The 13,932-nt window shown below is 46.5% G+C and overlaps 1 protein-coding gene across 1 annotated transcript; it reads right to left on the bottom strand.

The window, feature by feature from the left end:
* Window positions 1–6,053: 6,053 nt before the first annotated feature.
* On the bottom strand, window positions 6,054–12,491 carry CBLN4 (cerebellin 4 precursor). Its single transcript, XM_021534047.3, has 3 exons — window positions 11,742–12,491; window positions 9,797–9,913; window positions 6,054–7,336 (listed from the first exon to the last, which is right to left on the bottom strand). The coding sequence occupies exons 1-3, from the start codon at window positions 12,006–12,008 to the stop codon at window positions 7,139–7,141; spliced, it is 582 nt and encodes a 193-aa protein (XP_021389722.1). The 5' UTR covers window positions 12,009–12,491; the 3' UTR covers window positions 6,054–7,138.
* Window positions 12,492–13,932: the final 1,441 nt, after the last annotated feature.

Below are 13,932 nucleotides of genomic sequence, written 5' to 3'. Positions count from 1 at the left end.
CTTCTGTATACTCATTTTGTGTCCAGTAACAACAATAAATAGCTTTTGGGATCTGTTTAGAGTTTGTTTTTCCAGTGGTAGAAATCCTGTGATCCTCAGACAGTTCTGGTTTGTCTGCCCCATTCAGGAGACACCAATAATGGCCAAGAAATGGAAATTTCCAAGTCCATTTCAGGGGGATTTGGGTTGTCATCAGTCTATATCTCACACCAAAATTCAATCACTCTTTATTCAGCTTCAGAACGTGCTAAATCGTTCAGATATTTTAAAACTCTTCTTCCTTAAGGCTGCTGAGTGAAATTCTACATTTATTTAATAAAGCAGCCAGGATTTACTACCCCAGTGCTGGTAGGCACTTTTTACTCTCCTCAAGATAGATTAGAGTTGACTGAAGATTTTTTTTTTTTTTGCTACAGCTGCACAAGTTTACAAGTCACAATTGAATTACCAAACTGAGGAAAAGAAAGATTATTCCTGTGGGTGCAATGCAGCCACAGACTTGTTTTCTTTTAAAGAAGGGTTTAAAAATTAGCAATAAATGCTATCAGCTGCAGCTAGGAAATGATGCTGACTTATTACTTTGTGGGGACCCTCCCGGGCATCATGAAAAGCAAATTCCTTAGCTGAGCTTTCCAGAAAAAACCCAACAATGCCCTTCTGAGCACCTTAAACTCAGATTTAAAAAGAGGGGGAAACTCAGTTTATAGCACCCCTGGCTTGCCCCAAAGTTGCACAACCTGCAGTGCTTACAGAATGATTGATTGATTGATTGATTGATTGTTTAAAAAGTGTGTTCCTGTTGTGATTTTTTGAATGTTATTTCAGCAAGTTTTGCAGGTGCTGCTGCACATCAGGCTTTGCTCTTTTTCCCTGCGCCTAATAAATAATTAAATATTGTGAGCTGTCACTTTTTTCCTCCACCAAATGTGTTTGCTGCATTTTGTCCTGCTCTGCTGAAACGTACATTCTAAGGAATTTAGAGATTTTAGAGGAGCGGAGATTTTAGTTAGAGATAAGCCTGACTAGAGTTAATTAAAATAAATGTGTAGGCCTTGATGAAGTTAAGAGTTGGTAGTTAACTAATAATTGATTGCTCGTCAGCACAATGTTGAGTTAGCTGGTTTATAATGAAGAATACACAAACTGACAAAGAGCTTTTAGGAACATCAGACAATTGTGGGGCTCCTCTGTTCTGAAACCAACTGAAGCCAAGGAATGGGAGTTCTACCAAGAGTTCATTTGTCATATTTGCATTGAAAAGGTAGAAAGGCCAGAACGAGGAAGACTTCATTGACTTCCTCATTTTGGGACCCCTCCCCATGGAAGGGACACAGACCCATTTCAAGGAACAAACCACGCATGCTGAATAGATTTTGAAATGATTAGCATACAAAGTGAGGAATGGGATGTAGCAAAATGATGAATATGGATTTGTATTTTGGGTATTCAACACTTGGATGGATAAAAGGGCTCTGTAATCACCTGGAAGCTGCGGTGTGGATTTGGGAGCGATCCCACACACAATAAACACACACTTTCTAACTTTAAACTGTTAGAGAGTTTTTGTCCCCTGTCACAGTTGGATATCGGTACTTGATCAATATCCTTATTTTTAATAAATCACTGCTGAGCAGCCTTTCACTGTAAACCCTCAGATCAGTGCCACTGCTGCTCTCAGGGCGAGCTGCTGACAAATCATCAGAGTTTAGAGGTGCTCACAGTTTTTCTCTTGGCTGCTGTCATTACTGGAAACCTCATTTCAGCCACCCCCGTGTCTGAGGCAGGACTGACACCTACAAGCACAAAAAAGCCTTTTCCACCAGAGGGATGTGCAGAATATTCAATCCAGCTTCCAAAGAGCCAGGGCTGCAGCCCCAAGTCAGGCTTTTGAACTCTGCACGTTTCCTGTTCTGTGATCAGAGCTGCAAGCCTCAGCTGTCTCTCAGAGACCTGAAGAAAAGCATCTTCTTGTGCAGAAATAATTCCTGCACAAAGAGGAGCTGACAGCTGAATCCTGCCCACTGAATCAGTGTTTGCAGCAGAATAAGCCCAGACTATCTCACTTAACCACTATTGAATTCAAGGCAACAGAGATAGATGGGCTTGGAGTTATCTCCTCCAGAAGCCTTTTATTATTTTTGTAGAAATCCATTTAAACACTCCAGAAAAAGTAAAACACTCGATGCTGCTGGAGAATTCATTTCTTACACAGCCCTGATGTTCCTCAGCATTCCTGTGCTTTAGGTATTCATTCTCCAAATGTTTCCATTATTTGGCTTTCTAGAAATGAGCCAGAGTTTGTTTCTCTCCAAGAAATGAGGGATGAGGTGTCCTTAAAGAGATCTGTAACTCGTGTTATCTCCTGTTCTGCCTGGAAATCTGGGTTGCACTGAGCAGTTCCACCTGGACTCTGATTCCTGCAGCTGGTGCCTGCAATTATTTCCATTTTCCTGGCATTGAAGGTCCCTTCAGTGTCTTCCTTCAGTGCCCAGGGAGATTAATTAATTAATGAAAATAAAGAAAAAAAAAAGTTTAAAAACTGCCCAAATTTCATAGTGTTGGGTAACTGAGCTGAGTTGGTTAAGGGAAAGGGAAGGGAAAGGGAAGGGAAAGGGAAGGGAAAGAGCACTGATTTTATCAACATTCTTTATATTAATTCCCCCTAGGGTAGGAAAGGGTTTTATTCCCCTCCCCATTCCCAACCAGCAACAGATAAATAACTTCAGCTGAGGGTCTAAGACAATTTTCTTTTCTCAAAGGAGCCTTTTCTGTCTGGACAGCAAGAGCACAACAAATATGTTGTTGTGGCATGTGCCAGCCAATAAATTCTGTCCCTGGGCACCTTCATGTATTTCCATTGAGTTATCTGGGTGATGTTATCTTTAGAAGACAAAGAGTTTGAATATTTTAAAGAGCTCTTAATATAAAGGGCACCGTGCATTGCTGAGGTGAAAGATGTTCCCAGCTCATAACCCCCCATAAAGGAGGAGAACATCAAGGAAAAGAACATTTTTCTGTTTTCTTCAGCCTATATTTCATATTAATGGCTCAGCTCCTTGGTGTGATTATGACATAGAGCTCCTTGCATTTATTTCTCTGTTCCAAAACCTGCTTGTAAAACTGCTCAGTGTGCAGCTGTGCTCCTCTGGGGGCTTAAACAAGAGTTGGCAGCTAATTGGGAAATTCTTCAGGCACCTCAGACTCTTCCACTGCATTCCTCTTTCTAGGAATGGTGTGTAGCTATAATATGGAAGGGGGAAATACAGCAGAATTCCATTTACTCCAGAACCATCCTTTGTATTTAAAAAATGTCCTGTCTCAGAAGAAGGATTGGTCCAGCAAACTGAACAGGGCCAGGATTGGATGTGTTGGCACCTGGAATTATCTCCCAAACCCTGTCCCCATTTTCTCAGTAGGTTGCAACACTTGCTGAGCCATAAAAAGGCCCAAGTGATTGAATTAACACTCATAAAATCCTAAAATGTTCAGACACCGCTAGAAAATGATGTAACATAAACCACACATAAAGCTTGTTTAAAAAACGGGAATGTGTTTTCCTTTTCTGTGTTTCAAAGTTGGTTTTTCTTTTTTATTTCGTGACAAAAGAGCTTGTGAAAATTTCAAAGCTACCTCGGTTGCTTTCTAAAAATACTTTTGCCACCAAGTTCTTTTGAACAGGATTTTTTTGGGCTCTGCAGTTTTTTGGCTTGTGCAGCCCAAATTGCTCACAGCACAGAGGATTCAGCAGGCAGAGCAGATTTCTGCACTGGATGAGCAGAGGCAAGCAGGGAGAGCTGGCTCTTCCAACAGCATTTAATTTACATTACTGAGGAGTGAAAGAAAAGAAAATAGAGGGATTTCCCCCTCAGCTTCACAAAAAAATACAGATAAAATATGAATAAACCAGATTAAAAAGCAACAAAGAAATAACTGATAATAAAATAAATCTATTATTCTCAGAAAGAGAAAAATAAATAAATCTCTTATTCTCTTTCTTTTGTCCTTACCACATGTGGTTAAAAAGTTTCCTGGCACCATCAGCCTTTGTGAGGGGCGAAGTTCTGCAGAGGGGGTAAAGGATGTGGGTTTGGATCCTCACCTGGTGCAGCAGGGGGAGGATTGTGCCCTCCCCAAAATCCATGGGTCTGCAGAGGATCAGAAATTCAGCTCCAACCTTCACAGAGCAGCTCAGGGCAGGGCTGCAGCTCTTTGAAAACAATCAAACCTCGAATCACAAATACCCTGCAAAAAAATGAAGTGTCTGCTGAGCTTCTCAACAGGAAAATGCTGTGGCAGGACATGAAGGAAAAGGAATTTTATTTTCCAGCCTGGCTCATATATTTTTTTTTTTTTGGGAGCAGCTCCTGCTGGCACAGCTGAGGTGGGACAGCAAAATAAAAATGAGGGCAAGGTCTGGTAGCTCAAGTCGTGTCTAAACCCCACAGTTTGTTCTTATTTAAATGTTCAAGTGTGAGCTGCCTGTCCCCAGAGGCCACCTCAGTGTGATCACAGCAGCTCCACTTCAACCTCTCCTTTAACCAGCGCGAGAATGAATTGGCAATTCTGGTTTTAGAAGCTTTTCCATCCAAATGAACCCCTTCAGTGAATAACTCCCCAGCCTCTCCAGCTCAAGTTTAAATAAGCATGAATGGTTCTGAAGAAATCAGAAATGTTTTGCTGAGGGGCAATCAAAGCAATATTGAGATAGCTCAGGATTATTGCTGGGTGCTAAAGGAGCCTTTAAAGCTCATATGTTCACAAATTAAAGAAGTTAGATACATTTGATGATTCCGAAATTATACTGACACCTTTAATGCCATTTTTCTTCTGTCTCAGTAGCAACATTTCTTTCACATTACAGATATATCCATGGGCGAGGGGAGATGGCAGATTTAACCCATTTTATACAAAAACACCAATGCTCCCATCTGAAATAAACTCTTAGGACAAGTAACCTCTTTATAACATCATGCAAACTATGATCTGCAATTCCAGGTGGTTTAGATATACATATATTTATATACACACATTTTGGGGTACAGCAAGAACACATTTTGATTGGTCATCACAACTTTTGAATATTTTTCAGCAGCGTGGATCATTCACCTCCTTGCCAGGTCCTTCCTCTTCTTCCCCAGCTGCAGTGGTCAGTACAGAAACAAAATTGTGTGTTGAAAAAATCACCTCCTGTCTGACTTACAGGAGTGCAAAGCACCCACCAGTCCTCCTGAAACAGCCCGAAATCTCCTGTGTGGTAGCTGAGGAAAAATCGGGAATTTGGGCTCAAAGCTGTGCCACCAATTCCCTGATATTTCCACGAGGAAATATTTTTATATTATATTTATATAAATACATAAATATTATATATTATATTATTCATCGAATATATTATTTATATATGTATATAAATATTTTTATTTGCTGTTTCCAAGCAGCCAGGAATGAGATTTCCAATCTGTGAAATTCCAGCAGGACACACTGCAGGGGAAGGAAGTGGAAACAGATCCCAAAAGCAGCAAATCCCAGCCCAAAGGGGCTTCCAGGGAAGCTCCCAGGTTGCTGCAGATGCTTCCACCCACAAACATTTTCAAGTACACAGAAATTTTTAATTTAGAACCACATCCTTCCTGATATGCAAGGCACAAGGATCCATCAATTCCGTGTATTTGGGGCACGAGGGGTGAAGGTTTCATTAGCAGCTCATGGGAAAATGATTTTATTGAATATTCAATCTGATGGCGCTGGAGTTTGATGCTGATGGCAGAACCTAAAGCAGAGGTTTCTTCCAAAATCCTTTGGAATCAATGTGATTCTTAGCACCAACTTCAGTGAGGCCAGGATTTCTGCCTAAATTCTGTTTTTAAATAAAATGCATAGGTTATTTCTAGATCACTCTGATTACCTCCAGGATTCTGCCAGATTAACCCATTGCAGTTTTTCTGCCTCCTAGGATAGTTTCTGTGAATCCCAAAAGCTTCCATTTTTCATATAATAATAATACACAATAAAAAAAAATAGTATGAAGCAACTCCCAAAATCCAAAAGTCAAAAAATTCAGCTAACATGTGTTAATCTTTATTGTGGAACAATGAGATAATAAATAATTTATGAATTCACATGACCTGTAGAAAAAGCTGGGAAGCTTTTGTACCAAGTTAGGTATCAGTTATTTGCCTTTCATATTCGTTAAACAAATAATCTAAAGTTTTGTACACCTGTGGAGTTAAGGCAAAACCTGATAAGACCTTTAACACAACAGAAGGGTTGGAAATACACAGAAATACAAACAAGGGGCATCTCATCTCCAGCTGGCAAAGTGGTTGTGTCTAAGGAAGGAATCCCTCAGGAGCTGAATAAAGCAGTAATTATCAATCAAGTTAATTAAAATTGAAGAACAAGTGTGAGGTGTCCTGCAGGGCAAAGCTGCTGAGCAAAGCTGTGCCTGCATGACCACCTTTAACCCTGAATGGTCAAAATTTGCTTTTCCTTTTAGGAATCAGCACGTGGAAAAGAGGAACCCCTTCCATATCCAACCAAAACACACCCACAGCCCCTCAGATTTATGGAGGCTGGGCTTGGTTGTGACTGAGCTCAAATATTTGGGTGAACCATCCAGCACACAACACGCAGAGGAGAGCTCCAGCAGCCACTTAGCAATGGGAATGACCTCTCCAAGACAAGGGATGGATGGTGGCAGAGCAGGTAGGACAGGAACATGACCAACATATCAGTGCACAGCTCTTTGGCAGAACACACTAACTCTTGCTTGAAGTCTGAACTCAAACTCTCCTACATGAAAGACTCGGTGCCAGTCTTTTCACAGTTGAAGAAAATCCACTTCTTCCCCGAATCCAGGGAGTGAAATTGGAATAAATCTTGCAGGCAGCTTTAGGCTGAAACCATAAGCGTTGATATTTATTGTCTGCTTTAGTCTCAGGCCAAAGATATCATATCTGGACACACAGAATTCTGTGGAACTTCTGAGTAGCTCAGATGGGGCCAAAATCCGTGGAGAGAATCCAAAATCACCCGTGAGAAAGCAATAAAGAACCACCACTCCCAGGATGACAGAACGACCTTCATGGAACAGGGGCGAGGGTGAGTCCACACCTGGATGAACGTCACGGGCAAATTGACTTTACAGGGGGAAGACCAGGAAGCCAGAGAATGTCGAGTACTGCCACCCACCAACCAGATTTCCTTTCTCCAGCTTCAGGTAAACCTTGTCCTCCTTGTCCAGGTAGAGCAGGACCCCGTTGGTGGCGGCTTCACGGGTGACGTCCTTGTCCCCAGCAAAAGCAGAGATCACTGGCTTCCCATTCAGCATCAAATTCACCTGCAAGAGAGCCCCTGAGAAGCTCTAATTAACTGCAAAACATCAACAGCTGCCCCTGAATATGAACCACAGTGCAAGGGCCCAATCTTCAGTGCTTTTTGGGTTGTTTTAAACTAGTAATGACATTTATCTGGCACAAGCACGTGGATGTTCATGAGCTGGACCTGCAGCTGAGTGAGGCATCACCTCAGCTGATCCAGCTTTGCCTGTCTCAGGGGTTAGTTAGTCCCATAAGAAAAATAAAAATATATTTTCAAGAAATTTGGGCACCCAGAGATGTTACATGAGGTGCCAGAAGCAGCACAGTTTGCTGGTGCTTACACCTCACTGGGAACAAAACGTGTGTCACTCTCAATACTGATGACAGCTTAGTTCTGATGTTTAGAACAGATTTTTAGCTCTATAAACTGGCTCCATTTTTTCTATAAAACACTTCTGAAGCCAGCACAGCCTCTGCTCTGAAAGGAGCATCCCTAAATAAAGATGGGCAGGGCCTGGGGAATGGGCATTTTTCATTTCCCCCATGGCAAGCGATCAGCTTTGCTGTTTTTCCTTTCCAAGCAGCTCTAACGCAGTCACAGGGGGTGAATTATGGGATGTTTACCCACATCCACTGTGCTGGCCTTGCATATGGTCCCATTAATTTTAATGGGAGTCACCACAGAATAAATTAGTGCTCAGCAGAAGTCAGGGCAGCAGAGGCTGGCATTTATTTGGGATTCACCTGTCTGGGAAATCCACTTAATCAGGTGTCTCCAGGGAACCAATTGCAGTTTAATGATATTTAATGGCTCTAACAGATGTTGTGGGGGCAGAGCAACATCACTTGTGTGGGGAGCCTGCAGGTGATTTAGTGGGGCTGGATGTGGCTGAGACTCAAAGCAGTTGGATCCACTGCAATGGTTTCTGGTTCTCCTCCCCATTTACATCCAGGAAAAGGGCATCAGGGCTTTACTCATTGCTTGGCTTGGGTTTCTCACTCTTTCTGTTCCATCAGGTTCACCTGGAATCATCTGGCCAAGGAATTTAATCACACCAGAAGACACATGACAGGTTTGCAGGGCATGGTCTCACACTGGCTGCTCTAAAACGGGGCCAAGCAAACCCATCCATCACTCCAGAATCTTTAATCCATCAAATATTCCGTGCCATGAGCCACAGGCTGGAACATCCCCTGCCACAAGCCCCAGACTCCCAGATTCGAGCTCCTGGTTTGTGAAATCCCAGAGTCTGAGCTGGACTTCCAGAAGCCAAGGCTTGGCATCTTCCTTGGCAATGGGCATTTTCAATCCACTGAGGGGCTGACATGCAGTTCTTAAAACCTTCAGCGTGCCAGAGAGTGAAAGGAACATTTTTTGAGCACATTAAACAGATGTAAAGAGAGTTTTGTGAGGTCAGTGTTTTATTTAAGGCTTTCTCGCTGGCCTGATTGGAATTAGGATTTTCCACTGCACTCTGAAGGGGAATTTCCCCAGGGATGGGCTCGTGGCTTTCACCATCTCCACTTCTCCCAGGAGCTTCAGCAGCACCCCAGAGCAGCCACAGAGAAATGTCTGATCACTGCTGCTGCAGAAATCCACCTCAGCTCAGCCTGGCACACCTCAAACCCCGTCCAGGAGCAGGAGGGAGCAGGTGAGAGCATCAGACACTTCAATGGACCTGGAAACGAGGGAAGCCACAGATGTTCCTGCAGCTCTGGAAGCCAGGAGGTGTCACAGCAACTGTGTGACCTGGCAGGGAGATTAAGAAATTATCTCAAGGAATTTGCTGTTGGCTGTTCAGGAATTAAAAGGCTTTTCCAGCTTGTATTTAATTAAGCAGCTCCGTTGCTATTAAGCAGCAGAAGGAAGTGCAGAATTACCCCTTTTCTCTAATATATCACACACCTTTTATACATTGTATGGTGAAAAAAAAATAAGTTTAAATTGCTGTAAAGGTTCCCTAGAAGACATTGCTATAGGGATATAACCAACCTTGGTCCTCAGCACACCGAGGGCATAACCAGGTACCTGGCACCAGATGCCAGGGCACAAATGGTTCCAAAACCAAATCTGGTTTTGGAATCTGTTCCAGTCTCAAATCTGGTACCCAGAGCTCCTGTGTTCCACACTGTGAGTATAACCTGGAGCAAAACACGACTCTTCAACAGCATTTAAATGAAATTCAGAGTTCTGTTTTACTCTTGGATCACTCATCCGATGGAATCCTTTATGCCACCCAGATATTCATGGCATGGAAGTGAAGTTGTGCTGATTTATCTGAGGTGAGGACCCTGCCTTATTTCTGTTCATTTTAAATTAATGGACTCTACTTCTAGCTAGGAAATCAGCACCACAGGTTGCTGCTGTAAACAAAACTATCTTTCCTTAAAATCATATGAAATGCTCCCATGCTCAGTCAATATTCTATCCTAAATAAACCAGTTAAATAAAGATTTTATAACCATAAGCATCAACATACCTGAATTGTTTGACTCTGGTAGACTTTAATTACGTGAAAATTGAAACTGTAAATTCCTTTCCGTGGTGATACAAAGACAGACTCCAACGTGAAAAAATTGCCCACATTTACAAGGATCTACAAACAGAAAAATATAGCACGGGGATTAGTACAGGTAGTGAGCGCTAAAGAAAAATACAGGTTATTTACTTCAGAAACCATTTGTCCATGGGAAATTTTAATTTACATCTAAGCTGGTTTATTAATTTTATCTCAATTACTTTGGAATAACTCATTAAATGGGTATTTAGTTGTGTTTGTAGGATAACTTTAGTACAAATATACTAAGATGGGTATTATTTCTTTCTTTGCTACTGCACCATACCCTCAAGTCCTTTCTTCCACACATGTTTTTAAAAAGGCACTTTTGTTCATCATTCCCCAAAACGACATGAAAACACCAATTCTGGGAGAGGCACGTGGATTTTGGCTGAAAAGCAGTGGCCAAGCCAACGCTGCCTTCCCAAAGAGCCGGGTGCGAGCAAGGAGTGCAGGAACAGCAGGAGCCATTCCCAGTCTCAGCCAGGCTGGCTTACTGGAGCACCTGGCACAGCCCAGAAAACCTGCCTGGGAGCCTTCAGCTGCTTTTACCAGCACTAATAGTAATTTTACCAGAGCTATTAATAATTTTATCAGCATTAATAATAACTTGGGTTTAATTAAATACAGAGAAGCGACAGAGGGGAATGTTCAAGATGAGTGCATCATCCATATGCTACATACCCTCTGTAACCACTGCATTTTGCTCTCTTACCACCTAATTATGCTTTATTTTTAATTGCTATAGCCAAGCACAGCCCTCAGAAGCCTCCAGGACTGTCCATGGAGTTTGGGGGTCATTTGCAGTGCCAGCTGTGTGGCACATCTGGCTCCAGCTGCCGCCTGCTCAGCACAGCAGGGCGCAGAACAAGAACCGTCGGTCTGAGTGACTCTGGGCTCGCCCCAGGACGGGAGCCGGGATTAGAACGTGTGTCGGTGTCTGCCCGGTACCGACCCACGTTTGCTGTGAGCTGAGCGGAGCTGGCTCCGTTGTGCCGGGAAAGTTAAAGGGTTTATCCTTTAGAAATCTCTCCAAAGCTGCACAAACCGTCTAAACCCTAACCAGGCTGCACGGAGCTGTCCCCGACCCCTCGGGGCGATGTCACCACGCCGGTGCCACCACCGAGCGCTGCCCCGCGGCTCCTGCGGGACCGCTCCCCGCTCCTCCCGGGGCTGCTCTCGCTCCTCCCGGGGATGCTCTCGCTCCTCCCGGGGCCGCTCCCCGCTCCTCCGGGGCCGCTCCCCGCTCCTCCCGGGGCTGCTCCCGCTCCTCCCGGGGATGCTCTCGCTCCTCCCGGGGCCGCTCCCCGCTCCTCCGGGGCCGCTCCCCGCTCCTCCCGGGGATGCTCTCGCTCCTCCCGGGGATGCTCTCGCTCCTCCGGGGCCGCTCCCCGCTCCTCCGGGGCTGCTCTCGCTCCTCCCAGGGATGCTCTCGCTCCTCCGGGGCCGCTCCCCGCTCCTCCCGGGGATGCTCTCGCTCCTCCCGGGCCGCTCCCCGCTCCTTCGGGGCCGCTCCCCGCTCCTCCGGGGCTGCTCTCGCTCCTCCGGGGGATGCTCTCGCTCCTCCCGGGGATGCTCTCGCTCCTCCCGGGGCCGCTCCCCGCTCCTCCCGGGGATGCTCTCGCTCCTCCCGGGGATGCTCTCGCTCCTCCCGGGGATGCTCTCGCTCCTCCCGGGGCCGCGGCTGCGGAGGGGCCGGTGCCGCTCCCGGGGGACAAGCGGGGACCCTGTGCAGCCCCCGGCTCGGCTCGCCCTGCCCTGCCGCTGTCCTGGGAGCGGATTCCGGGATGCAGGGACGGGGAGAGGCGGCACCTGTTGATGCGCGGGGGATGCGCGGAGCCCGCGGAGCCTCGGGCGCGGCGCTCACCTGGTCGAAGTAGATGATGCGCGTCTTGTTGCTCATCTCGGAGGGCTCGTGGTTGGTGCTCCGCACGGCCGAGAAGGCCACCTTGGAGTTGGCCGCCCGCACGGAGATGCCCAGCGGCGAGGAGGACGAGCCCTTGGCGTCGGGGGCCGGGTTGGAGTCGCAGACCACCAGGCACTTGCCCTCCAGCACGATGGGCTCCGTGTCGTTCTGCGCGGTGGCGAGGCGGCCGCCCAGCGCCAGGGCCAGCAGCAGCAGCCGCCAGCCCATGCTCCGCACCCGCGGCCGCTCCGCGCCCCGCTCCGCTCGCCGCCTGCCGCCGCCACCACTCTGCGCCGTCTCCTTCCTTCTTTCTTCTTTATTCCCCTTTTTTTTATTTATTTTTTTAATCTTTTTTTATTTCCCTCTCTTTCTTTCTCTCTCTCTGCCCGGCTCCTCTTTAAAACACGCCGCAAAAAGCTGCCCAAATAAATACGCTCTGTCCACAACGCCCTTTTCTCCCCTCTCTCCACATCAAAAAAGAGCGCGAGGAAAGGAGGTGGGGGGAAGAAAAGCCCTCAGGTGAATTATTGCTGAGAGAGAGAAACGAGAAGTGGCGGAGAAATAAACCCATTTGGCGCTTCCATGCCAATTCCAGCTGCAGGTCCGGGATGCTCGGAGCGGAGAGCGGGGAGCGGGGAGCTTCGCAAAGCTGCCAGATCCTGCTCTGATAGCGGCGGCAGAGCTGCACACTCCCCTTTTCTCCCTCTCTCTGTCTCTCTGTCTCTCTGTCTCTCTCTTCCCCCGCTCTCCCCGGCACAAACCCCCCCTCCGCAGCAGGCAGGTCACACCAAACCCGCCCAGCTCGCACCTAGCGGGGCTCCTGGAGGTTTCAGCCTCCCCTGGGAATCGCCCCCTCCCCACACACGCTCCTGTCCTCCCTGGAATTTGTGCAGCGGCTGCACAGCCCGAGGGAAACGCCAGAACATCGCAGCACCCCCGATTTTTGGGGGGAAATGAGGAGGAGGAGGGTGGGAAAGATCTCATTGTAAAGAGTTTTGTGAGGTCAGTGTTTTATTTAAGGCTTTCTCGCTGGCCTGATTGGAATTAGGATTTTCCACTGCACTCTGAAGGGGAATTTCCCCAGGGATGGGCTCGTGGCTTTCACCATCTCCACTTCTCCCAGGAGCTTCAGCAGCACCCCAGAGCAGCCACAGAGAAATGTCTGATCACTGCTGCTGCAGAAATCCACCTCAGCTCAGCCTGGCACACCTCAAACCCCGTCCAGGAGCAGGAGGGAGCAGGGAAGAGCATCAGACACTTCAATGGACCTGGAAACGAGGGAAGCCACAGATGTTCCTGCAGCTCTGGAAGCCAGGAGGTGTCACAGCAACTGTGTGACCTGGCAGGGAGATTAAGCAATTATCTCAAGGAATTTGCTGGAATTTCCAAGGAATAATTAAGGAATTATTCCAAGGAATTGCTCCCTGAAAGGGAGCACCTGAACCTGCCCGAGTCTCCCGGGGCACAGAGCTCCTGGGCTGGTGTTTGCAGCTGGGACTGGGGCAGGAGAGCTCTGAGCTTTCCTCAAATCCCACCTGGGAGCATCAGCAGGGCCACCTGACAGTGCTGCCACATGCTTCTGGTGTGATTTAACACCTCTGTCCAGGACTGGTTTGTTTTTATGGCGTGTGTTGGAAGCTCCAGGAGACTGAGCAGGTACCTTAGCTTAGTTGTCCATGAATTTGGAGATCATTAAAAACATGAGTGGCTTGGTGCTGGTGGTGGTTTCTCAACCAGATCTTTCCTGCATCACCTGGCTCTGTTCGAAATAATCTCATGGTGAAACCTAAACTCACTTCAGGGTCTGGCAGAAATGGCACAGTGCTCCCAGAAGCAGAATTGGCTTCACAGATTTCCATCCTAACCAAAAAACTACCAATGATTTGTAAGAAATTGAGTGAATCGAATCTATTTTTAGATAGATGCCTTTCATTACAGCATTTTTTTTGTGCCTGTAAGAGCTTTGCAACAAATATATCCAGGATCAACCATTGACCAGCAGCAGGCTCCATTCCCTTCTTGGCCAAGGCATCTCTGGGTGCAGAGAGAAGAAAGAAACAACAGGAAAGTAAGAGGAGGAATAAAAAGCCCAAAATCTACTCTCTGCTGAACACCAAAGCTCTCTGTGGGTAAATGTGAGCAAGGAGTGGTT

Source organism: Lonchura striata, chromosome 20, assembly GCF_050655825.1.
Source record: "Lonchura striata isolate lonStrDom1 chromosome 20, ASM5065582v1, whole genome shotgun sequence".
NCBI classification, from domain to species: Eukaryota; Metazoa; Chordata; class Aves; order Passeriformes; family Estrildidae; genus Lonchura; species Lonchura striata.
This window is presented reverse-complemented; position numbering and strand designations above follow the sequence as displayed.